This window comes from Arvicanthis niloticus, chromosome 6, assembly GCF_011762505.2.
Source record: "Arvicanthis niloticus isolate mArvNil1 chromosome 6, mArvNil1.pat.X, whole genome shotgun sequence".
Taxonomy (NCBI): Eukaryota; Metazoa; Chordata; class Mammalia; order Rodentia; family Muridae; genus Arvicanthis; species Arvicanthis niloticus.
In genome coordinates, this window is record NC_047663.1 from 64,087,299 (window position 1) to 64,112,766 (window position 25,468).

At 43.8% G+C, this 25,468-nt stretch overlaps 1 protein-coding gene across 2 annotated transcripts in view; it reads right to left on the reverse strand.

Moving 5' to 3' along the window:
- Positions 1-9,703: 9,703 nt before the first annotated feature.
- Positions 9,704-25,468, reverse strand: part of Gria1 (glutamate ionotropic receptor AMPA type subunit 1) — a 318,930-nt gene continuing 303,165 nt past the window's right edge. The window contains exons 15-16 of one of the 2 annotated variants that reach the window (XM_034506141.2): positions 21,542-21,676; positions 9,704-12,281 (exon numbers count right to left, since the gene is read on the reverse strand). In XM_034506141.2, coding sequence (XP_034362032.1) covers positions 12,078-12,281; positions 21,542-21,676 — 339 coding nt within the window. In that variant the 3' untranslated portion in view covers positions 9,704-12,077. The remainder of the gene's footprint in view (positions 12,282-21,541; positions 21,677-25,468) is intronic. The other variant, XM_034506142.2, reaches the window with a different exon arrangement.

Here is a 25,468-nt window from a genome sequence, read left to right on the forward strand (position 1 = left end):
ATGTGTTGGGAATTCTTCTGGGATCTTATTAGGTATGACTACTGGGGCTTCCATGTTAAGTGTGTTTTTAGATATTGGGGAGCTGACACTTAGGAATGAGGATGAGCTTGGGGTATGCATGGCTAATGGGGTACAGTAGAAGAAAGAAAACAGGGTGTTCAAGCAGGATCTACTTGATCTTCTGGGAATGGGGGCAGACAGCGAGGAGAGGCCACAACTGGTAGTCTGCTACAGATATAGGGATCAGACTAAAGAATTTGAAGGAGGGGAGGAAAAGTAAAGATCTGAGGCTCATCTACCTCTTAGCTGGGCTACTTTCTTCTCTGGCAGGCATAACTGGTGGGTCCCCAGAGAAAACTTGCTGGTGTTGGGGGGCTAGGAAAATGAATGAATGAAGGGAAAGAAGGTTGGAGATGAAAGTCAATGAGATCCATTGGAGATGGGGGCAGAGAGGAATGAGAGGGTGCAACAGAAGTTTTGCTACAGAGATGGAGATAAAACCAGGAGATTGCATTTGGAGGAGAGAGAGGTGAAGATCTGTAGTCAGCCTATTTGCTTTTCTGGCTAGAATGGCCCAAACATCAGATGCTAAGCATCCTTAAAAATATTTTAATTGACCTTGGGCAGGCCAAGAAAAGGAAGGATTGTAATGGCATGGAACAGGGTTTTAAATGACTAACAGGATCACCTAACTAAAGAATATTAGGGGATAGCTCTTCCAATGGAACAGGGTATTAAATGACTGACAGGATCACCTGACTGAAGATTAGCAGGAGATAGCTCACTCAATGAAGAAGAGCTGGGTTGCCCAAACTCCTGAGTAGGAACCTCTAGTAGTGTTTTTTTTTTTTTTAATTTCCTAATGGTTTCCAAGATTGAGAAATTGCTTTCAGTATCATAATTAAACAGCTTCTACCCTGTTCATTAGGCTGATTACTCAATCAAATTAAGTTAACAGCTTCTTTATTCCCTTCTAAATGAGGTGGTGTGTGAACACAAGACTTCTGGGTCACAACACATGTTTTCATGAAAGAGAAAACAAAGGAAAAAACCCTTAAAAATGTTATTATTTTTTTCTGATTAGGTTTCAAGGCAAGACAGAGGAAAGGATAATGTTATTTTGTCTAAAATGTCTATGTATTTACATGTTTCAAATCAGTTTTTTCCTTCTGGACTTATTCAAATGTCTTTTCTTAATGTTCCACTCTTAACTCCAAATACATTCCACTCCAGGCTTTCCTCTGAATGCCCACATTTGCTATTTTTGTGATTGTGTTTTAAAGGTGTCATTGAGATGCATTTTTTGAACCACATCCTGGAGAGATGGTTCAATGGTAAAGAGCATTTGCTGCTCTTGCAGAGGACCTGGATTTCGTTCCCAGCACCTAAGTGGTAGCTCAGAGCCATTCTTCATGCTATTTCCGTAGGATACAGTGCCTTCTTCTGGACTCTGCTGGAACTGCATGTATGTGGTGCACATACATACATGTAGACAAAACATGCATACACACAAAACAAAAAATTTTAAAAGAGAGGCTTCTTGAAAAGTGTCAAGTAAAGACATTTTCCTTGTGTAGCCTGCCATTTATCACACTGAGTTCTTTGCTTTCCATCTGGTGCCTCCCCTGGCCTCCCAAGGCCTCTTTAGTTTTCCTCTTCAGACCTTGGAGTATTCATGACAGTCCTGCTCAGTTTTGCCAGGTACTTTTAGCCACCAAGGGCACAGACAAAGAAGTCTACCAAACATTGTGTACTTTGCTATAGGAGAGACACCTTGGGGAAACAGTAAATATCAAGGACATGTGTTTTGAATAAGGGACAAGTTTTATCATGTTCCCATGGTCGTCTTTCTATATGTCCTTCTGCTTTATTTAGTTAGTCTTCAGCTGATTCTCTACAAAGCTGCTTCTTTGTATCATGCTTTTGTGCACCCAAACACCTGAAACTAACTCCACACCTGAAGAAAAACCTAATTCTGAGTTTAGATTTCCTTGAATGTATTCAAACCTCTTCCACTTCTGGTTGTGTAATGTCTACCACACCTCTTGAGGCAAACAAAAACTCAATGGCCTCGTTCATACCCCGATTTCCCTAGGGGGAAAATGGCTGCAGCCTCCTTTCAGCTCCACCCACCTCAATCATCAAGTTACTGGCAAATACTGATAGATGGTTTGTAAATGGGCCTGTGAACTTGTGTTCTGTGTGGAGGAAATAAGAAAATAAGGTAACGAGGAAACAAGGAAATAAAGAAACAAGAAAATAAGGTATCCTACATGAGGATGAGCTACATGAAGGAATGACTTCAGACCACCTCAGAGAGGGTGTATAGGGTTTAGTGAGAAAACATACAGGTAATGAGGAGCCAGGCTCAAAGGGATCTAAGTGAAAAACTCTAAGCTGAGAAAATGTCAGGTGTAAGAAAGATGAAGTGGACCCTGACAATGGGATAGAAGTTGACAGAGATAAAAAGTATTGACCAATGGGAATGGGGTATGGGGAATCAGGTGAGCAGAGTCTCTTTTACAGAACCTGCATATGAAATGGTGATTTGTCAGGAGCCAGCATAGGACAATAACTAATAACTGCCAATAACTAGCAGGTGATCTTCCTGAAATGTCTTCACTTAAGATTATTATCTACAATGAAGCTCTGGTTGGCAAGGCCCAGGAGAAAATCATTTTGGGAAAGATTCTTGCTATTAATATGTTTTTTCTGTTATTATTAAACATGTATGACAATCACTAGGTATTGGTTCACCCTTTTGAACAGATCTACGAAGATGCACTGTCTTGTAGTGATGCTTGTAGGAGGAGCTAAGGTGGGCGTTTTTAAATATTTACTTCAACACTAGACAGACAAATAGATGGCTTCTCAGTTCTTTATGATAATCCTATAAGAATTCCCAAAACTATAGCAGTATTTATTAAGCTCTTTTATAGTGGGACTGCTATTAAATCCTTTTCTGATAGTCAAAACTGCAATGAGAACTTTGTCAGTCTCCCAGGTGTCATCAGCTAATTGCTTCTAGACAGTAACCAGACTTTCTACTACTCAGAGCACATTCCAGGAGGTTGTAAAACCTTAACCAAAGGTCATAAAAAGGGAACTAAAAATTTATTATAGGTGCTAGGACAGAAGATAAAATATTGACTGGGTTTATCTATACAAAACTTCACTAATAACTTAGTTACGATTATTTAACTTTCAATGAACCTGTGAAGCTGTGACAGGTTAGGAATGTCTAGCCAGATAATTACTCCTAATGGATATGCATGTAAACATTCACTGTTGTAAACTTCTTACTTGATTTATGATTTGAATTTGTGTGTAAACTTGTGGTGAACTTTTTACCATGTGATCATGTATTCTGAAAGATGTATAAGTGCTGAGGACAAAGAGAAGAGACAGAACTGAACTGAGGAGGACTTTTTTTTGAACAGAACATTTCTTAGACAAAGAGGTGAAGAAGAATTTTCCCTACCCCCCCTTTTCATTCATTCCATTCCCCATCCTTTTTAGAGAGCTTTCATAGAACACTTTTTTACAATTTAATAATAAATGCTATAATCACTTTTCCTCCACCTTCTACTAGCAGGCTGAAAGTTAGAGTCTCAAAGTTCCTGCTGAGATAAAACAAAGGCCACATTACTTAATTCCTCACTGTTAGGCTACAGGTGTCAATTGCCTAAGCCAGCAGCTTTTTACCCTCAGAAAGAACAAGAAAGTTTTCAGGACTTTTAAAAAAGTTACCATCAGCATTTCAGTATAGTTAGGAAGCTAGAACATCTGGAGACCATCAGTCTTTAAAGCCACACCAGAGTCCTACTCTGTGCCCCATCTCAACCCTCTTTAGCCAGGAAGGCTCCCAGCAGTGATGGACATGTAGAAGCTGGCCCAGACTCAGCTTGGACAACTCACTGTCATGAGCCAGATAACATGCCCATCAGTGTGTAAGAGTCTTCTCTGTTGGAAGCTTACATCCTGAATGGTACTTCATCAAGGGTAATCTTGTCTCTGGGAGATGCTTGCTGACATTGGACTACATTTCAGGTTCCACATTTAAAGTTGCTAGAGGTCTTTAGTGAATGGAGTAACCCATTTATCACCAGCAACTAGCAACTACATCTGGTCTTGGTGTTTAATAGTATAAATGTGGCTTACTTTCTTTCCTGACTGTGAACACTTTTGTGAGTCAGACACCCACTCACTGTTCTCTCTCTCCTTATGGCATGTGCCACTGGGCATGGTCCTGTGTTACCCATGCTTGTTAGGAGCTTGAGTATACTTTGTTCTGGAAAAAAAAATCAAGCATATCCATCCACATGGGGGAGAATGTGGGCCCCAGCAGATCTCTCAACGAGTCCTGGCTGCAGAGCTACCAGCCAGCAAAGAGGGCAGAGGGACTGAGTTGAGTGCAAGAGACCTATAGCTTGAGCCTCCTCTGTCTCTTGAGGCAGATAGTATCTTTGTCTCCTTGCCTGATGGAATGCCCGGCCTTGTCTGCTATGGCCTTGGGTTGATACCTTGGGGTCTACTTTCCTGTTGTCAGCCTACTTCCTACCATTCAATTTCTCCCTGGCTTGAACTCAAAGACCTGTCATCTTCTAAATCAATTGCTCAACTTAAGATCTTTGTCCCTGTATCATTCTGTCTTGTTTTACTGTCATTCATATCTAACATGGTATTTTCTGCTAATTGCTTGGGGTTGGGGGTGGAGGTTGTATCTTGGATAGGTTAATTCTCTCTGGTGGGGTGTGGTCATTACACCCAGATCTTTAGTCACTAAAGACCTCTAGCAACATTCTCTTCCTTCATATGTGGAAAATGAAATGTGTTCATGTTTCCAAGTCTCTCCCAGAGACAAGATTATCTTTTGTTGAGTACCATACAGGATGTAAGCTTCCAACAGAAAGAGCTCTTAGAGCTCTGGTGGGCATATCTATGATGGACTCCCTTGATTGTTAATTGATGTGTGTGTGTGGGGGGGTGGGGGTACCATTCCCTAGGCTGTAGGCTCTGAACTGTATAAGAGTGGAAAGTAAGCAAGCAGGCCTGCATGCATTTATTTCTCTCTGTTTTTGACCATGGATGTGAAGCGACTAGCTGCTCCAAGATCCTTCACTGTGACTTCTCTGCTGTGATGGATGGTAACCTGGAATTGGAAGCCAAATAAAACCCTCTCTCCCCTACATTGCTTTTTATCAGGGAATTTCATCACAGTAACAGAAATACAACTGGAATACAGAAGATAGTTTTTGTCCTCTTTCCCTCACATCATGAATGAGAACACTGAGCTTAGGTGGTAGAATGAACGGGTCAATGTCATTCAGATCAAGGTCAATAACAGCCACGTAGGCAGACGTCTTCCTAGCTGTCAAATAGAGTTTGGTGCTTCTTTGGGCATGGGGAAATTTCAAGTAAGGTGGAAAGACAGGCTCCAGAGAGAGGATTGACTAGAGTCCAGACCAAGCCATTTACTAGATACATGACCATGCATCTCAAGTCTCCATTTCCTCTTCTGGAGGGCATTAAGTCCTCACATTGCAGGGCTAGAACAGAGAGGTGGTGCACCAGAAACCCCAGCACCTTATTCTGGGTGTGAGTATGCTAAGCAAGGACTCCTCCCCATTCCATAGCCAGGGTAAAATTGAGAAGGGATTAGCACTGTCACCAGCATAGCCTGGTACCCATGGGAAAGGAGGTCGAAGGTCACTACTTCTAGGGAACTCAGTTAAAAGTACAGGTGGTAGGATTCAGAGTCTGTGATGGACAGGTGTGGGATTCAGAGTCTGTGATGGAAACAACCAAGTAGTAGCTTTCCAGTTTGTATTCTTGTATTGAAGGCTGATTTACTTGACTAAGATCACCCTCCTGACTTTTCCCAGGGACTTATCTCTGTTATGATAATCTTATCTGTACAGCTCAGGGTCTCCTTTTCCCAAGCAGAATGTCAAATTGATACAAACATGCCCAAAGAGTATAGGGACATTTAGAGCTCAAGTTGTATCTTTCTTTTCCTGTACCAGGGCTAGCACAATGGCCTTTTGTAGCTTAAGATCACTGCAAGATGAATATTTTTTGAATAAGGGTTTCATAAAGCCCAAGATGCCATTGAACTTACTACACAGCTGAAGTGACCTTCACTTTTGGTTCTCCTGCTCTGCCTTCTAAGTGCTAAGATTGTAGGCATGTACCACTACACCCTGTTTATATGGTGCTAGGGATCAAATATAGGGCTTTGTGCATTCTAGATAACTCAGGGACATTCCAGCCCTGAGTGTGTGTGTGTGTGTGTGTGTGTGTGTGTGTGTGTGTCTGTTTCTGTGTCTGTGTGTTTTCATGTGTGTTTCTATTACTGGGCATACAGCTGGCCTTGCAAATGTTAGATGCTAGGAGAGTTCTCTTCTATCTCTGGCCTCCAACCCAAGCCCTGGACCATGGAGATTTAATTTCCCGGGATTTCTCATCCAGGTCAAGTGCTTACTCCTTGGAGACTCTGCACAGAACACCACAAGATACCTACAACCAAGAGGTCTGGTACTGACCAGCTGTCCATCTTTGTCCCTGGATTTCACAAGAAGCCCTGTTTCATGGCTTGATAGACAGACTTTCAATATGAGGTATGTGCAGAAAAAAAAAGCAGAAGCTTGTTGACAGAGTGGGCTGCACCAGGAAGCCAGGGTTGTGGGGATGGCTATGAACAAATACCACTAGCCTAGAGCTCCTTGGTGTTTAATTGTTTTCATGAACACATTGTTTAATAATTTAGGATGGTACATGAGAGTTTCCTTTCTGGCTGAACTCTATAATCACCTGGAAGTGCAAATCTAAACAACCCCAAGCCATAAATTAAGCAGTAATGGTAACCCATTGGCAGTCTGTGCTCTATCAGAGAACCATCTAGAATAGTTGTGACTGATGGAGAATCTACATTTCTGTAACAGGGTGTCCCATTTCTTTGATGAGCAGAATGAGGTAGACCTGGGAGGACAAGTCAGGAATGGTAAACTCTAAGTCACTGTCCTTTGGAGTATTGTTTTTTTAACCATGATACCTTGTTGAGCAGGAAGTTTCTTCAAGTTTCTCTCAGTATTTGAGCAGAGGAGGCAGGAAGATGAGGAGTTCAAGGTCAGCTACAAAGTGAGCTTGAGGCCAGCCTGCCCTATATGAGACATTGTCTCAAAGCTTCTTCCGCCAACCAACCCACCAACTCATCAACCCACCAACCCACCCACCAACCCACCAACCCACCAACCCACCAACCCACCAACCCACCAACCCACCCACCAACCCACCAACCCACCAACCTACCAACCCACCCACCAACCCACCAACCCACCCACCAACCCACCAACCCACCCACCAACCCACCAACCAACCAAAACTAAAATTTCCAACAATAATATCTAGAGATCTTCATCTTTCTTATCTCTGAAGTAACACATGAGTGGCACCCCTAAAAAAAATCTCTCATAGAACATTAGTTCCTAGTAAAGGACAAACATATTCTTCCTTTTACTTAAGATGGCCTTTGATACTGTCTTATTGTAAGATATTTGGGTCCAGTTCTGCAAGGCCTTGCTGATCCTACCTTAGCGTCTTCCAGAGTGGTGACTTGGGATGTGTGTAAAGCTCCAGGGAAAAGTACAGGCTGACCTTGGCCTTTTAACCCCTGCTGCCTTTTACTTGGCACACAAAGGACATCATGTAAGTGGCCTATGAATCTGAGGAATCTGGAGAGAGGGAAAATCAGGGTATTTATTTCAACCTTCATGCCTGTAGTACCGTTTTGGTGGGGATTTACCTTAATGCTGCGAGTAATGTCTTCTACTGTACAGATTCCTTTTAACATTGGTAGAACATAAATTCACTGCCCTGTGGCTCACAGAATGGTGGCAATTGCTCCCCTCTCTTGGATACATGGCCCCAGGGATCCAATAACCAGCTGAATCTATAGTTCTTCATGGGATCTGGCCTTCAGTCTCCTCTATAATTTTCTTGCTGATCCTTACCTAGGTTTGTTTTAAAGGTACTAAAAGTGAGAATCTTTAGATGAGGGCATGGCTCAGTGGTAGAGTGCTTGCTTAGTGTGGCTGGTGATGAAATAGGTCTATAGTGGTATAAAGTCTTTGAATTCAGGCAGACTTAGTTCAAAACATGACTACCAGGAGGCTGTGAGCAAGATACTACAGCCCTTGATGTCTCAGATTCTTTCTCTTCGTGAAACAGAAGGCAGAAAAGGTGCTTAACATAGTCAGTGCTCAGTACAGTGGGACCTGTGTTGTTCTAGCCAGTTTGACATCACCCAGTGTATTTGCCAGTAAGGTAATAGGTTCTCTCTATCTGCTGGCTTGTGCTTCTTCATCCAAGGACACCCTAGATGCTATAGGTAAGCTTAGACAGGGTAAACATTGGAGTGTCACACAAACCTGCTGTTTCCTCTGCTGTCTTCCCACTTCTAGAGTGTTAAGCTAAGCTCCTTCTACAATTAGCTTAGATTTTAGGCTCTTGTTAATATGCATTTTTTTTTTTTTTTTTTGTGGAAAATGAGTACTTGATGCTGCCTTTACTCCCTCCCTCCCTTTCCCCTTCCCCCTTTTCCACTTTCCTTTCTTCCCTCTATTTCTTTTTTGATGGGGGTAATAATGGATATTGAGCCCAGGATCTCAACCAAGCGAGGCAAGACTTCACCACTGGGCTACATCTGCAGTCCTCTTGATACTGTTCTTAATCATCAATCCCTAAGTGTCAACACAGTCAGATCCTGTGAGAAAGCCTTTCTTATTTGAGGGGAAGAAAAGCTCGTAGGCCCAGAAAAGGGGATTCTGGGTTTAAACAACCAAGATTATCCACCAGAAGTCTGATTTTCACTTGATTCTTGATCTGACTTTGTATACATCAAAATAGACCTGCATTTCTGCTTGGGGGTGTCTGAAAGCTATTCTCTATGAGCCATCCTGTTCTCTAGAGGAACTGTGATGCCTGCAAGTCAAACCTAGGTCTCTGGAACTGTGTGAGGTAAATGCCAAACACCACAAATGTCATTCTTTGTCTTTTGTTGTTTTTGAAAAATCCCGAGGTTGGAGAGATGATGCAGTAGGTAGCAATGCTTGTTTGACAAGCCTGATGACCCGAGTTAGATCTTCAGGGATTACATGGTAGAAGGACAGAGCCAACTCCTGCAAGTTGTCCTTTGATCTCCACTCATGTTCTGGCACATGAATAAATAAATGTTAAAAATTAAATCCTATCTTGATGAATCATTCACAATGTTCTAAAATGATTCTGAGGAGTTCGTGAGCTGGGCACAATAGCCATGTGATTGTCTACCACGCACAAGGTCCCAGGTCCCAGTTCCAGCATAGGGGGGGTGGGTGGGAAGGAGTGGAGTTAAAAACCTGCTAGTCTTAGGATGAAGATAAGAAAACATCAGTGTTTGGAACCCTAGCTTCAGAAATGGTACAACATGGAGTGGACAATAAGGAAAGGTAGGTAATGGGTCCACAATGATTTAATTCTTGGTGATATTGTTCATGTTATGCAAATACCAAAAAAGGGGAAAAAATCCCTAGCTATTTGAAAATAAAACAGGAAACCCTCTCCCAAATATTTAGTGTCTGATCAAACGAGAGTTTTTTTTTTTCCCCTCACACATCTGCCAAGAGAGTTAAAATAAATATAGATGTTAAATAAAAGGCCCAGGTACCAAAGAGCAAAATTTAATGAAAGCCAGAACTGTTAAGTATGGATTCCTGTTGAGAAAAATGTCAATCTCTTTCAGAGTTTTCCCACTGCTCCATTTTTAAGAAAAGTGTAGTAAAAATACATAATACAAGGTAACTTCTTTCTCACTTCTGTTTTCTTTCCACACACCCCTTGGTGAGAAGCATCTTCCCCAGAGTCATGGAGCCCTCCCAGCAAGACCCTCATTTCCACCACAGTTTTTCTCTATCCAACCAATAGGCTCAGGGGCTGGAGAATATCTTCCCAGGCCATAGGCAAAAGGTTTTTGAAGCAGCTGATGGTAGAGTTTAGTTCCATCTCTTCCTAGGTGTGGCGCATCACACCAGAGTCTACAGTGGTAGGCAGGAGGCTGGGAGGACAGCTGGCAGAAATAAAAGGCGGTAACCCATCTCCAGGACACTGCTTCACACGCCATGCCCATGGTGACACGGGAGAAACTGATCAACAGGTGAAGGATTGATTCTGGGATGCTTCTTTGCTATGGCTGATGAAGAGAGACTGAGAGAGACACAGAGATGGTGGTTGTCCACTGGAAGCATCCACAGAGGAAGCCAGTTCTACTGCCCTAAACCATGAATAGGTTCCAAAATCTTCAGCTTGTCCATTGCTAATGATAACCCCTAATAGGGAAGATTGGATGAAAGCAGAGGGAAGGAGAATAAGCCAGGATATGGTTATTGGTAAAAGCTAGTGGCATATGGCACTCACTGAAGCATGCACCTGGGAGTGGCTGCAAAAGAGGTGGAAGTCACTTGCACCAAGAGTGAGGGTGGAGGTCTCCACAAAACTGTGTTAGGGACTTCCACTCCCACCCAAAGGTTCAGGCAGCCTAGCATCACTCAGGGTAGCTCTTGTCACCTTTCCTGTCTGGCTGTCCTTCACTCTGGTCATTGCATTCATGGGTGTAGTTTCTGGCCATTGTAATGCAATGTCCTCAGTCTGTGTTAGCCAGGGAAAAAGTTAGTATCCTTGTGTTAGAGTTAGAAGATGGGCTCAGGCATCTTAAGGTCCCCTGATGTACTTAGTAACGTACCTCATCCCCATCTCTCAAAATAATTCAGGTTTTGCTGTCTTTCTTTCTTAAGATCTGATCACATGCTAAAACAATACTCTATTAACACAAAACCCCAGTTCTCTGCATTGACATAACTCACAAGTTCATATTTGGTCTCTCAAACCTAGGACAGGAAACAGCACAGAAGGCTCTGCGGCAGGGTCTTGGATGGATTTCCATAATTCCTTATCACCTTCCTTTTGCATGTAGCTTGGGCAACATTTCCTCTTATGCCAGAGGCTCCACAGAGAGTCCTACTCCACCATGGGGAATCCAGCATAGACATCAAGCAAAGGAAAGGCAAGAATCATATATGATACCTCCCTGACTGCCAGCTCTTTGCAAGGCTCTACTGGGTTCAAGAGGCCAGTTGCCCTTTGGCCACCACACTGCCTTTGGGCCTGAGTGTAGTAGAACACACCTTCTGGGGGCTGAGATTGACTTTGTAAAGAGGTATACCATATTGGTACTCTATGGCCCGTGGAATGCTCTTGAGCATTACAGGAAGCTTCTTTCTAGCAACAATCAACTTAACAAGTCCTCCTCCACTATACTCTGCCCAGCCCCTCCACCCGTTTTAAAACCCTTATCTGAGATGCTCTTCATTATTCTCTGATGAATCAGCATTTAGGTAGTATTCTCTCTGGGGAAGGTCGCCCCCTTCTCCAGTAGTCTGCCTCCATCCAAGGTGTGGGCCACAGGATGGAAGGTATCATGGAGAGCTCCAACACTGAATGAATCTGAAGGTCAAGTATTCCTTTCCTTGCTTGTAAGGTGGAACCAATCGTGAGTCTTCAATCTGAAACTGAAGAGTGATGGGAAGGGGTGGGGGTGGGGCTGGGGATAAGAAGGAAAAGGGTGGAACAGAGCCTGCAAACCATGGGTATTAGTAAGAAAATAATGCACACACTAAGACACGTTAACAACTGAATTAAAATTAAACAGTTTGATTTCTTCATTGATATCCCAGTGACTCCATTCTCAGAAACGTTAGACTTCCTTGGACAGGATTTCTCCCATTATTGCAGCATAGAGTTAGTGACCATCTTCACTTAGCAAATGGAAAAGGTTGAAAAAAAAAATCCCCAAATAAAAGGGACGGCGGCCTAGTGGATTTTTTTTTTTTTTTAATTCTTCAGGGACATTGGCTGAATTGTCCTCCATATGGTTGTGGTGGTTGGAGGTGGTGTTCTGTTTCTTTGTTTTTGGCACTGAAGGGCTTGGGATGGGGGCTGGGGAAGCCTGAGCCTGCTCCCCAAGGGTTTCCTGTCTGCTCCAGTTACAATCCTGTGGCTCCCAAGGGCATCCCTGAACTGTGGCTCATGCAGGGAATGGATTGCATGGACTTGGGGAAGTCTTGGCTGACCACCCGGCCATTCTCTCCACTGCCGCCTCCTCCACTGGCTCCTGCCCCGCTGTTCCGGGGGAGGGTCGATGTCCGTATGGCTTCATTGATGGATTGCTGTGGGATCAAACAGAAACCCTTTTCAGGAGGACAGGGGGTTCTTCCCCAGGTCCTTGGTAATGATTGCCAAAGGGGAATGAGTCAAGTAGGGACTGAACCTCTTGTCCAACCTTCCTCCCCACTCCTGAGCTCAAGAAAGGGTAGTATGGGCAGTTCTCAGTAATTCTTGCTTATTTCTAGTATAGTAAGTCCCTTTCTGATCTAAACTTCTAATACTCTAGAAACCACAGGGTTAGTAGGACCAATCTAATGTGTCAGTCTATACCTGGAGGTTGTCCGTGCTGGTAGTAAGTATGCATTGCACAGACAGTGGAGTTGGGGCATGTGTCCTTACTTTCTTTGGCACATAGTCCTTTTGAATCACAATGTACACATCACCTTCCCTTATCCTTGGTGGGGGCCTGGGCTTTAATGTGTCAGGAAGTAAGCCCTACGATATCTCATTCTGTGGTTCCTGCAGGTAGGTGCTGCTTGAGTGGAGCTTAGGAAATTTGCATCCTGTTCCTTAAGCTAAATTCTGCAATCATGTCTTTGATATTTTTAGAACTTTTAAACCTCCATGTCTATAACATGTGTCTGTCCAGGCAGCTACAGTCATCCTCCTTCCCCCTTACTCCTCCTCATCCTCCCCTCCATCTTCCTCTTCTCTCTGCTTCCCTTTGCCCCCCCCCCCACCTCTATCTACTAAGAATGACAGTACGTCACAGAGAGCACGTTGAAATATTAAGGGGAACTGATAGCGTGCTGTTGTTTGGGTTCAAATGATGTTCTTCAAAACAAAACAAAACCCAAAACCAAAAAAAACCCTTTAAACCTCCGCTTCTAGCTCCACATGTTAAAGGTACTTAGGAGTCATTTGAATAAGATAATTCACAAAATGTAACCAGAAAGGGTCATGTGCTAAAAGAGTGAGGCCACATGTCCAAAATCCTTCATCTGTGAGTCACCTGCTTCCTGCCAGCATGTACAACTTGCTGGTCTAGACTGACACGTCAGTTCAGTGTTGTTCTAGGGTGTTGGAATTCTAGATCTGGGATGGACTCACAAATCACCACAGCAATAGAGGTGTTAAGTGGAATATTCAAGGCTATTTAATATCCAGGCCCTGGATTCTATTATTTAGTCGACAAGAGCATTGTTCTGTGCAAAGTTCCATTGGAGGAACTCTGTGGTATGAAGAGGCTACCTTTAGCCCTCCTTCTCTACTTCTGAATTCTCAGAACTTTGGGCATGAGGTTTAGTTTCTTGGTAGGAATCAACATAATGAGAAGCGTTATCTGTGGGTTGAGAGACTTCCTTTGCTAAGACCGACCTCCCACATTTGTCAGTATGAATTCTGTTTAGTTCCCCCCCCTGAAGTCCTGCATCACCTCAGCTGACAGCAAAGGCTGGCTCCTCTCAATGTGTGTGTACTCTCCATCCTCTTATACATAAGGTTTGTCACTTGAAAGGAAGCTCATATCCTGGGGGAGCCCCTGACCATGCTTTCACAATCCGTGGCTATTCTCACTGGCCACTGGACAGATAATTTATATAAGATATTCTTGAATTTATTTATTATTTAAGAAATCCTTTCCAAACACCCTGGCTTTGTTGTGGTCCGAAGAGATCTTTCTGTCTCCTATAGCTAGGCTATTATGTCAGTCTGATGTTTTTTTTTTTTTTTTCTTTCTTGCTACTCATTCTTACTGAACATTCTGATACTGTTTAAAAATGTTCTTCTTTTTTTTTGTTTTTTTCCTTCAAAATCTGTGATTCATCTGTGGAGCAAGGACAGAGGGGGTGGGTTAACCAAAACTGAAGTTGTATGGAAATCCATTATTTTTGAGGCTAATTTGAAGATATAGCTAGAGGCTGGGAAGATGGATCAGAAGTTAAGAGTGCATGTTTCTATTTTAGAGAACCTGAGCTCAATTCTCAGCATCCATGTCTGATGGCTTACAACTGCCTGTAACTCCAGCTCAAGACATCTGATATCTGTGGCCTCCATGGCTATCAGCACTCACATGCACATACCAATACAACACTTACACACAATTAAAATTAATATAAGCTTAAACATAACTAAAAAAATAACTAAAAATAAAAGCTTAAAAAGTAAAAGCTTAAATAACTTAAAAAAATAACTTAAAAAGCGTTTGAACACGAATACCCTTCATGAATTGAAAAAGCCTTCCCCTATAAGACAAGAGTCTTTTACATGAAAATCTCAGTGTCAGGCAGCACCTCCCTTTGAGTTCTTGGTTAGAGAGACTCAAAAGGCCTACAAACAATAAGGCTATTGCTTTTGAGTGTTATTGCTGAAGATATAATATACTTTGGTTGCAGGACATTAAGCTAGAAGTGACATACTAACTTCCTGCTAGCTAGTATTCATAGTGCCATGTTAGACTACTAGGGGAATGTCAACAGTGGTAAACTCTGAATGCTACAATACTGGCTTGCTGACAAGATATGTCTCCTGGTGAAGTAGTGGCATGATAGTTCTGAGGATAGTCAACCACTTCCTGGTTTGGTCTGAGCCCTGCCTGCAAAGGTCACAAGGTTAACCCATGCCTTTTATTGTAAACCTGGGACGACTCCTATGGTTCTAGATCTTACTGGGGAAACCTACTGTTGTTTTGCTCAATGGACATGTCATAAAACTACCTTTTCAATGATTGCGTATATACCCATAGATTACTGCTGTGCTTAACCTCACTCAGATGATCTCTTTGCAGTAGTTAGCAGTTAATTTAGACACTCATAATTTGTCAAAGTGCTGAGAGACTAAGTGACTGGCAATGCTCACCTGTAAACGGGGTGTCTAATATCAATGTGTCCTCCTAAAGGGTCAGTGTACATCACAGAAGAGGGAGGAGAAAGAGTGTCAAAGCTAAAGGATGGGAAGACGCTGTGAGATGCTGACTTCTGGACTTGGCCGTTGTGCTAGTGAACTCACTGCAGCTGCGATGACCTGAACAAGAACCTGAACCATGTCAAGTCAACAAGATCAGGCAGCATTTCATCAAGTAGCACTAAGTCAGTGGGTTCCCAAAATAAGAACAAAAACATCAAAAAAGTAGAGAGAACATGGGGGTGGGCAGGAGATGTGTTGGTTGGTATCCAGAGGCGACGGGAGTGGGGAGCTGGAGGTGGTTGTGATTAAGACACATTGTATGCATGTATAAAATTATCAAAGAATAAATAAAAGATATTCTAAAAAACAAAATCCATGATTCAGACAGATTTCCCCCCATATGATGTTCTGCCCACGCTGGTTCTGTCTCTTCCTCAAACCCTGGAACTTAATTTGTTTACATCCTCCCCTGGCATTTCTCCACCAAAGAGGAAGTGTGATTTGGATTGCATTCTTTTGAGTCAAAGGCCAAATAAATAGAACCACAGTGCTGCTCAGGGGAAATCTGAGTTTAGAACAGGAAGAATTAATGATTACTGATTCTTACACACACAAAAAAAAAGGTCGAAAAGAGAATAGCATTTTAATTGTGTCAGTGAAAAAACATAGAACTTTCTAAGGTGTAACCTTCATGATTCGGTTTACTATGTTCCTTGAAAAAAGTGTGTTTGTGTGTGTGTGTGTGTGTGTGTGTGCATAGCCATGAGAGTGAGCGTAGAGACCTCCTATCATTCCCCAGGAGCTATCCATCTTGCCTTCTGAGATGAGGTTTCCCATCAGAAGAGGAAGTTCACTGATGCATCTACACTTCGTGGCCACTAAGCCCTAGGGATCTACCTATCTCTGCTTCCTCAAGACTGGGATTAAAAGTATGGACTGCCACACCCAGCTTTCTCTCTTGTGTGCTGGGGATCAAATTAGGTCCTCATGCTTGTGCATTGGGCACTTTATCAACTGAGATACCTCCGTAGGCCCATGTTCCTTTAATTTCAACAGCAGCAGCAACAGCAACAACAACAACAACAACAACAACAACAACAACAACAACAACACGATTTAAAGCTCATATAGATTACCTTGGGCTGTGTTCCTCAAAAGTCTCAAACATTTCTGTAATATCTCACTAAAGTTGTATCTAACTTTCAAAGCTTCTGGGGCTGATTCTAAACTGGAGGCAATGTTGAGCTTATCTACTGTCCCCAATCATTTTTAAAGAGAGCCTGGCATGTATACATGATTGACTTGTTTAAGACAACAGTTATCTGAGGCAGTGACAGAGTAGATGACCTACTAAATACGGTTCTTGTAGTCTCCCAAAGCTGACTGACAATCACTAATATAATGATGCCCTTGCCTTTGAGAGGGTGGCTCTCTCTTGTTCCCTCCCAGTTACATCAGTCACTCTTAAGCACATCCTTAGGGCTGTTGTTCTGAAACAGGCTCAGGGAGAGAAGAATGAATGAAAAGTCTAGTTGCAAAGTCCCCCAGTGTGGTTCTTCTGAGATCCAGTTCTGCAGTGGTGACCATGTTCTGCTTCCCAGCCTCTGGACGTCAGAGAATATCCTAATGAAAGCTCAGGTTTCATTAATGACCCCATTCTTTGTGCATGCAAAGAAGTGGCTGAACACCAACCATAGAAGATGCTTCCTCAGTGTTAAGCTATTTGCTGCTCATTAAGTCTAGGCAAGTGTAGAGACCCTAATCTGCTGTGGCTTAAGCATACCATGTGTTGGCATGGTCACATATCAGTTTGAAAGGTTAGTTGCTCTCCAGAGAGGTTGGGGGGGGGGGGGCTGAGGATTAATTTCCTCTGGGAGCAAGGTCAAAAATGATAAAGATCTTTATTGTACTTACTATCAACAAGGACAAAGATGCTACTCTGTTTTCCCTGGAAGAGGTGAAGTACAGATGCTCTAAGGCTCTACTCAGTTAAAAAATGTGCCCTAGGTGATGTTTTGCTTCATGACAGCTTAAGTTATACTAAGATATTGTAGGCTACCTGAAGTCTTTGTTTGAGTCCTCAGCCCCTACACTGCCAATTCAGTATTCCTCTGTCCAAGCCTTACTGGTCTCTAGACTAGGCATGAGTTCTCGTGTTTGACTCTCTGACTCTGAACATCTTCTGCTGGCAACTCTCTGGCTTTGGCTAGTTCATTCCTTGCCTCAACCCAGCTAAATACCACGGTATCTGGGTTGTTCCTAGTTGCATCTTCTCTGCTGAGCACTGAACTCCTGCTTCCCCAGTGACTCGCATGTTCTGTTTCCGACACGTCAAGGAGACTCAGCTGAGATCCCGTGCTTGCCTCAATGACGCAGCCAGAGTGCGGAGAGGCATTTTGTCTACCTTGGTGACTCTCACAATGACTGGCACTTGAAGGACTTAAAGCATGTGATCAAAAAAGTATCAATTGGTGGAAGAAGAGAAATCGAGCAGTTTAGAAGCATCTTGGCTAAAACCAAGAGTCTGGGCTTTGTGGAGACTTTGTCCACTGTCTAATCCCCATCCGTCTAGCTCCTAGCTTATGTGACCTATGGGAGCAAGCTCCTTCACTTCTTGCCTCACTTCTTATTGGCCTGCAGATCTTCAAGAATGCATTACCTGGCTAACGAAAACGAGGAGCTAACACCTTGATACAAAAGTTCCCAGCCTTCCCTCCATTCTTTATGTTCTCATCTCACCTTCATCCCTCCCTTGTGTTCAGTTTTCCTCTTCTTTCTCACATGGTGACTAGAGAAAGGTCTCTTTGAACTGCTGAGACATGGGGTGGGGGGTGGGGTGATCCTGAGCTGTTTTAGTGGTTTCTGGCCTTAATAAGGGGTAAACATTGCGATCTAAAGGCCTCCTGTCACCTCTGCATCCCTGAGTAGGGCCGTAGGCTGTGCTTCTAAAGAGTGATAATTGCTTTTGGGAAAAGCAAAGCAGCTCATTATGAAGCCTGAGGAGTGGCTGGAGTGCATTCCACTTATCTCCTCTAGATAAGAGAGGAACTGATGGAGTTTCGGAAATGAAGGACTAGCTAGATTAATAAAGAAAGTATCTCCGTTGAAGTGTAAGATGGAAAATTCTATTAGGAGTCCTGTTGTTTTGTGCAGAAGTCATGATGGTGGGTGGAACTGATTATGGGGAATTGTGCTGGACAGTCTTAGGGTAGTGCCTCTTGGGGGCCCCGGTGACTTCTGAGAACTTTAATAACACTGTGAAGGGAGTTGTGAGAATGTCTCTCAGGCACGATACCATGATACAACGGCCTCTTCAAAGAACCCTTGTCATCTAAGACTGCAGTGCACCTTCTGTGGGGCCGGTCTTCACTGTCTCGGTTAGAAGGTAATCCCAGCCTCTGTCCAGTTACCTGGGTTAGTAGAAATTACTATAAACCTAGAGGGATGTTCAGGTGGTTTTCTGCTTGGTGGATACCAAACTGCCCCATAGTTGATGAACACACATAGGTGTGATCAAAACCACCTTGGGGACACTGCTCTAAACTGGGCAGTTTGCATTACTGAACCATGTGCCACTCTCTGTATGCTTCCTCTCTTGCTCCAGTAGACTCTTCTTTTCTGTGCATAATTCTACATTAACCTGATGAAAAATACATACCCTACAGCCATAGCCTGTCCTTTAAGGACTCATGGTCTGCATGACTCGAAACATTCTAGTACATGTGATTAATAAAATTACATGTTAATAAGTAATTATTAATGAAAGAGAGCTTGAAGGAAGCTGCAGCTGCCCGCTAATAAGGCTGATATCATGAATGCTCGCAATCACTGCTGTTATTATTTATTGAGAGCATGCTGAGATGTGGGTCTCAATCCTTTAATCTATTATTTCGTATCCTCACTACAAATTTATGAACTATATACTACCACTGTCCTCGTTTTTTAAAAGTAATAAAAATAAAAGGACAAGAGAGTAATTAAACCTGTCTAAGGTGACAGAGTTAAGAAACAGAATGGATATCTTCACTCCTAGATTTCCACAGGACACTGTGTCCTGGGGTGCCATAAGAGGAGCTTTTGAGAGTTGACTGGCACCAGCTCTGGGTCTCTGGTCCTTGGGAAGGGAGTAGAGGGCTCCAAAGAGCGTAGCTGGCTTAGCTCCTGGCCTGGGCCCACTTTGCTGCTTAAACAGCCCTTTCCTCTCTCTGGATGGTAAGGAAGGACAACCTGTAAATTTATGTTCTGGATGGAACTGGCAAAGAACTCTCTGCTTAGGGCTTAGGGGTACTTGCCATACCCCACCAAGTTCATGGGAGGGTTTAAATATAAAGTCAATGACTGTGTTGGGATTTTTTTTTTTCTTCCCCAACAGAATGTGGAGGTGGGAGAGCTGGTCAAGAGGAGAGTGAGGTGTCCCGAGGTCCTCCAGACAAATCTACCATACTTCCAGACTTTCATTGTTCCTGAAAGCGTTCTGTGGGAGAGCGGCTTTTAAAATGGGCCTCATGAGATAGAAGAAGGGGTGAGGGATCAGCTTGCACAGAACTCACAGGGGCTGGAACATGGTGGGAGGAGGGAAGCAGATTGCCAGCAGGGAGGCAGCTGGAACCATGACGTGGGAATGCTGAATGCCAGGACAGAAGGTCTCAATACTCGGATGCAAACTCTTTTTTTCTATCCTCATCCATCTCATACAGAACTGAACATTGAGTTTCCAAGCAAGGAACTGACTAGAGATGTCCTCCCCAGGACTGATGCAGGGTGTACACAGGCCAAAGCGATGAGAGGCCAGGCAGAGACCTGTGCTAGTGACCCAGTGTTGCGTATGTGTCCTGCTCAGACAAAATTGAATATTGACAAGTGGGCCTTTAGGACACATTATAGGACATCAAACCCCAGGGGGAAAAAATCTTACTCATCTAGTCAAGCCAAAGAGAAAGGCCAGGCTAAGATACCCACTGGCATGAAGCCCATAGTGACCATACTTCTCCTCCCTTCTCAGTCTAAAGAATATTTGTTCTTAGTTTCTGATGTTTTCCACAAGCCTTCTCCAATCCTCCTTTATGTTCATATAGTTTTTACTGTCTTTTCTTTATGTGTATGTTGTTTGTATGTATGTGTGTGTGGTATATGTGCGTGAGTGTATGTGTGTGAGTGTATGTGTGTGTGGTGTATGTACATGTACATATGTGTGTGTGGTGTATGTGTGGTGTATGTACATGTGTGTGTGTGTGTGTGTGTGTGTGTAGGCCAGAGGTTGACATTGAAGGTCTTCCTCAAAACTCTTCACCTTATTTTCTTTTTCATACAGAGTCTCTCACTGAACCTATACCTCATAGATCTGGGTAGGCTGGCTGGCCAGTGAGCTCCAGGGATCCCTTGTCTCCTCTTTATCAGGTAGGGTGATAGCTGTGAACTGCTGCATCTGTTTTTTAAGTGGGCATAGAGACTCTAAATTAAGTCCGTATGTCTTTGTTGCAGGTCCTTTACCATATGAGCTGTTTTCCTAGCCCTGAGTATTTTCCCATATTCATTTCCTGTTGAAATTCATAGGTTTGAAGGTCACAGAGGGGACCTAAGTTTTCTGCTTCCTTATTCTGCTCTTCACATGATTGACGTCCATACGTGACTCCTTACTAGGGATAATGATGCAATCCAGGGGCTGTGGCACTGATCCCCCAGCATCCCTGTGATGCTCTCATCTGTATCTTTGCCCCTTCTCACACAGCACCAGTGATGGTGAGCTCCTTATTCACTGGGATGGTCCATGTGCTCCTGTTAGAAAAGTGAGTTTTGAACATTGTATTCACATCTATTTTCTGTTGACTCCAGCCATTGCTGCTGTTGTATTCTTTGGGACTCCATAAGAGGAATCTTCCTGTCCCTTGCCCAACAGGTTTTCATGTTTTCCCTGGCAGCTCCTCAACCCTCTCGAATTCTTCTCTGCTTCTGCTGCCTTCAGCCATGTGCAGTGTGGTATGAGGTTATTGAACTAACCTGCTTACCTTTCTCTGTGGATGATGCTCTCTGCCAGGGTCACCCCATAATACAGAAGCTAAAAATGGACCCAGGTCACCAAGCATGGCAAAATCAGCACAGGGACCTGGGTAGCCATGCCTTCCCTCATCTGGGCAGCTGCTCCACTGGATGCAACTTCAGAAAAATCAGCCTCTCACTGTGCTAGCTGAACCCTGAGCCTCATGGACCTGGCTTCAGAAAGACTCATTTGCTGTTTTGGGCACAGTATTTGCCAGACACACCCATTCCTTCCCTTTCTTTTAGATCCTGATGTCCCTTTCAGTTTCTTCCTGATGCCTCTCTGTTTCCTGAATGATCTCAACCTGTCCCTTTCTACTCCTTTAGAGCAAAAAGCCTCTCAGGGAACCCAGCTGTGCCACTGAGAACAGGGTAGGGAAAAGACCCGGGAAGACGATGCCACCTTCATCCGCTTCGACTCGCTACGGGATTTGTAGCAGAACTCGATTAAGGCAACCAGCATGGCCAGTCCCAGCCCTCCAATCAGGATGTAGAACACGCCTGCCACATTGCTGAGGCTCAAAGCACTGGTCTTGTCCTAAGAGAAGGAAGTGGGAAAGAGGGGGAGGGGAAAGAGGAAAGTGAGTCAAGAGGCTTGAGACCATTGAGGCAGCAGCAAATTAACACACATACACGCAACCCCACACCCTCCTTAGCGTTCATAAATGGAAATTGCTTGCATTCATTGGCCACATATTTGCAACATTCCTCGGGGGAGAGGGGAATGCATGTGTGTTTGTGTGTATTTAAATCGTCTGTGATTGTGTTGAACTTCTAATTACATCACCTTCCTCCTTAATGTCTTTTCTGGGATAGGAGATAACACAGAAATTCAGGCCAGATCTGGTAAGATCTGAACCCTTGAGCTTAACTAATTCTTTCAGGAGACCCTTCCCTTTAGCTCCATGTCTGCCTCATCTCCTCTGTTGCTTGGCAACACATCAGCCTCCATTATTGTGCATGTCTTTGAGTGTTTTACTGGGAGTTGGTATTAAAGTGAACTTTCCCCTAGATGTGCATTTGATTTCAATTTAATAAGACAGCTCTCAAACACATAATAAAGGCAGAGGGACGCAAACCTTTAATGACTGCTCTCAGTCCCAATTTAAAGGGGAAAACCTGGGAGGGGGGCTTATATTGGCGGAAAGGCATTGCGCTGGAGTAATGACTCGATTTAATCCTAATAATTATGCTTAATCGGTGTCATTTATTATTTCTTTTTCTATTGGAGGTGCTTGTGACGATTGCTGTAGGTAGACCTGGGTGGCTGAATTTAGGAATCCCAGTCACCTGTAGTAAAAGATACTCCGCTGGTTTCGGGGACGCTGAGCCACCAAGGAGGGTGCTGAGTTCCCAGAAGCCTGGGGAAAAGTATTGATGCTCAGCAGGAGGGAGCTGAACCCTGCTGGTGAAGCCTGTGACTAGAACTGGTGTGGGAGACTGTCCCAGAGTCCTGTCACATCCTGTGGGCTTTAAAAGTGAGAGGAGCGAAGGAGAACCCTGTTTCAGGGAGTGAGAACACTAGCCCAAATTGCTGTTCATGGTGGGAGGAACATAGTGTCCAAGGAAGAGAGTCACCCTTACACCCAATGCTTGATCAAGGCAAAGAACACCTTTTAAGTCTTGGAAGAATGCTCCTCCCCAGTTGTTATGGTGGCTCCTAACACCTTTTTTTGTTGTTCTCTCATGTAAGAATGTTTCCTTACATCAAGATGAAAGGTATCTCTCAACTTGCACGGTACATGGTGTTGGTGGCTGATTGGTGGCACGGGGTAGGATGTGTGGCCTTTACCCTTCTGTGTGTTGCTTTTCAGGTGGGGATCCAGATGAATAAAATGAATGGTAGAGTGCATGGTCCTCATTGCTTTTCTGATATCCACCCAGGAGGATCTGGGCATGTGGAAGGCTTATCTCCAAGCCTTTGCCCTCCTTCTACTTGATGCATTGTACTGGGTTCTTGGTGGTTGGATGTGGGGACTGCAGATGGAAGGTATCAGCTTGCCTCCCTACCCTGGAGAGAGCCCCAGCCAGCCAAACCATGGGATTATCTACAGCAACCCCCGAGAGGCTTCTTGTGTGGCTATGACAGATGGTTTTTGCATAGAGGTGACTTTTGGCAATGCTTAGCCTGGCTCTCTAGGCAGTGGGAATGATTATTCAAGGGAACAGACTTTTTCCTGTCTGGAATAATGGCCTGGGAAGAGAAATGTGAAAAACCAGTTCAACATGTGGTTCAGGAGCATGTAAATTCCCACTTATGTGACTTTCAGAAAGCTCAGTGGATATCCCTGTTTGTTCTTCAGAAGGTGTGTAGTTCTTGGATTACTTAACAGAAATTCCTATGAAATTCTTCTTTCTGCACAGGACCAGGGTTGGTTGGGGAGACATCTTAAAGCATCACCAGATATCAGGGACTAGATAAGGGTGGTGTTCAGAGAAAGTTAATGGGGAAGTGTTGGAAAAGAAGGCTGGCGGTTGCTGGCTTCACAAGCTCACTCATCTTTCAATAGCTGAGGTAGTGCTTGCCCTGTCTGTAACTTAGGCTAGTTTATTCTTCATAGTCTCCCCAAGTTTGATTTGGTTTGAGAGGTATTCAAGGATAAGGGAATGGTGGGCACCCCCTTTTGTATTGCACTGTGACTGTATCTGCCTCCCTGGCCACTGCTTAGGATGTATCTGTGAGACAGGTAGGGTGGGATCTTTGTGTAGAGGTGAGGAAAGAGTTGTGTCCTGCGCAACTATAGAAAGAAGAGGGTCCAGTGACTAGGTGTCTGGTTGTTTCTGGAGTGGGGACCTTTAATCTTTACTCTGTCTTCTTTCTTCTCTGGAGTTAGGGATTGAATCCTAGGCCATGACTCACTCTCTCTCTCTCTCTCTCTCTCTCTCTCTCTCTCTCTCTCTCTCTCTCTCTCTCTCTCTGGTTTTTCTAGACAGAGTTTCTCTCTGTACAGCCCTGATTGTCATGGAACAAGCTCTGTAGACCAGTCTGGCTTCAAACTCATAGAGGTCTGCCTGTTTCTTCTGCCTCTTGAGCACTGGAATTAAAGGTGTGAGTTAACACATGACTACCCTTTGTTTATGTTTGTTTGCTTGAGAGAGGATTTCACTATACAGCCTAGGCTAGCTTTGAACTGAGTATGTAGCCTATGCTGGTCTCCACTTTCTGATCTTCTGCCTCTGTTTTGGAAGTTCTGGGATTATATGTGTGTATCACCAGTCAGCTCATCTACCTATGGCCCAGAGAGACGGCTGCATGTGTGAAGACAGCTTGATGAATTGCTTCTCAACTATCTATCCCTTTTGGTGGATGAGTATCATAAGCCCTGACATGACAGTTGGATGAGGAACTAGTGTTGGTGTGGTTTGAGTTTTGGTAAATACACATTTAGACAAGATTTGCGATTTTTTTTATGTGTGCCATTAGTTTTATGTATTCATGAAACTATGTATTTCTCTCTCCCCCCACCCCCTTGGTAGTGCTGGGCATTGAACCCAGGACCTTAGGTATGTTAGGCTGGTGCTCTACCATTAAGCTATAGCCCTAGCTCATCATTATTAGCTTTTGGGATGGCATCAGATTTAGATCTTCCTAAGGCGGCTTGAGATTTTTCTGGTCTGTTGCTATCACTGATTCTCCTTGACTCCCATTGTTGGGATAGAATGGTTTATCCTAGGGCATAGATAAAATTTCTTTTATTTGGAGACTGGAGCTTTGACTATTCCTCTGATCCACTGTGCACATAAAGGGACCTCCTTGTGTGCTTGAGTAAATAGCAGTGCCTCAGTACATGGCCAACTATAGGGTCCAGTGCTGATGGGGGAAGGAGGGGACAAGCTTGGGGTCCTCCAAGTGTTCCCTGAAACATCCCATTCTCTTTCCATCCACAGCAGATGCACTCCCCCAGAGCTAGGCAGCTTGCTGGTAGGAGGGAAAAGTCACAACTTGTCTCCCGCCAGGAACAGACAGGGTGACAGTGCGAAAGAGAGTGATGGGTGAAAAGAAAAAAGAAAAACCGAAACTGCGAAACTCTATCTTGCAGAATTGTTGGGTTGGTTGCTATGGTGACGACCCCAGCTCCACAATCTGTTCTCGTGAACCTGTTGTCTTCAATTTGCTGCCTCCCTTCTGTTGGAGAGAGAATTCCCCATCCTCCTGTATGTCTCTTTGCTCTTCCCACGTTTTGAGGAACTGTCCCAGATTCCTTGTTTTTGAGCCAACATCAATTTCAAGAATGCTCAAGACCTTCCAAGATTTGGCCTTTATGAGGAAGACTGGGCATAAGCTTGAGGCTTTCTTTCTGGATGAAGTGGAAAGTTCTAGAAGAAGCCA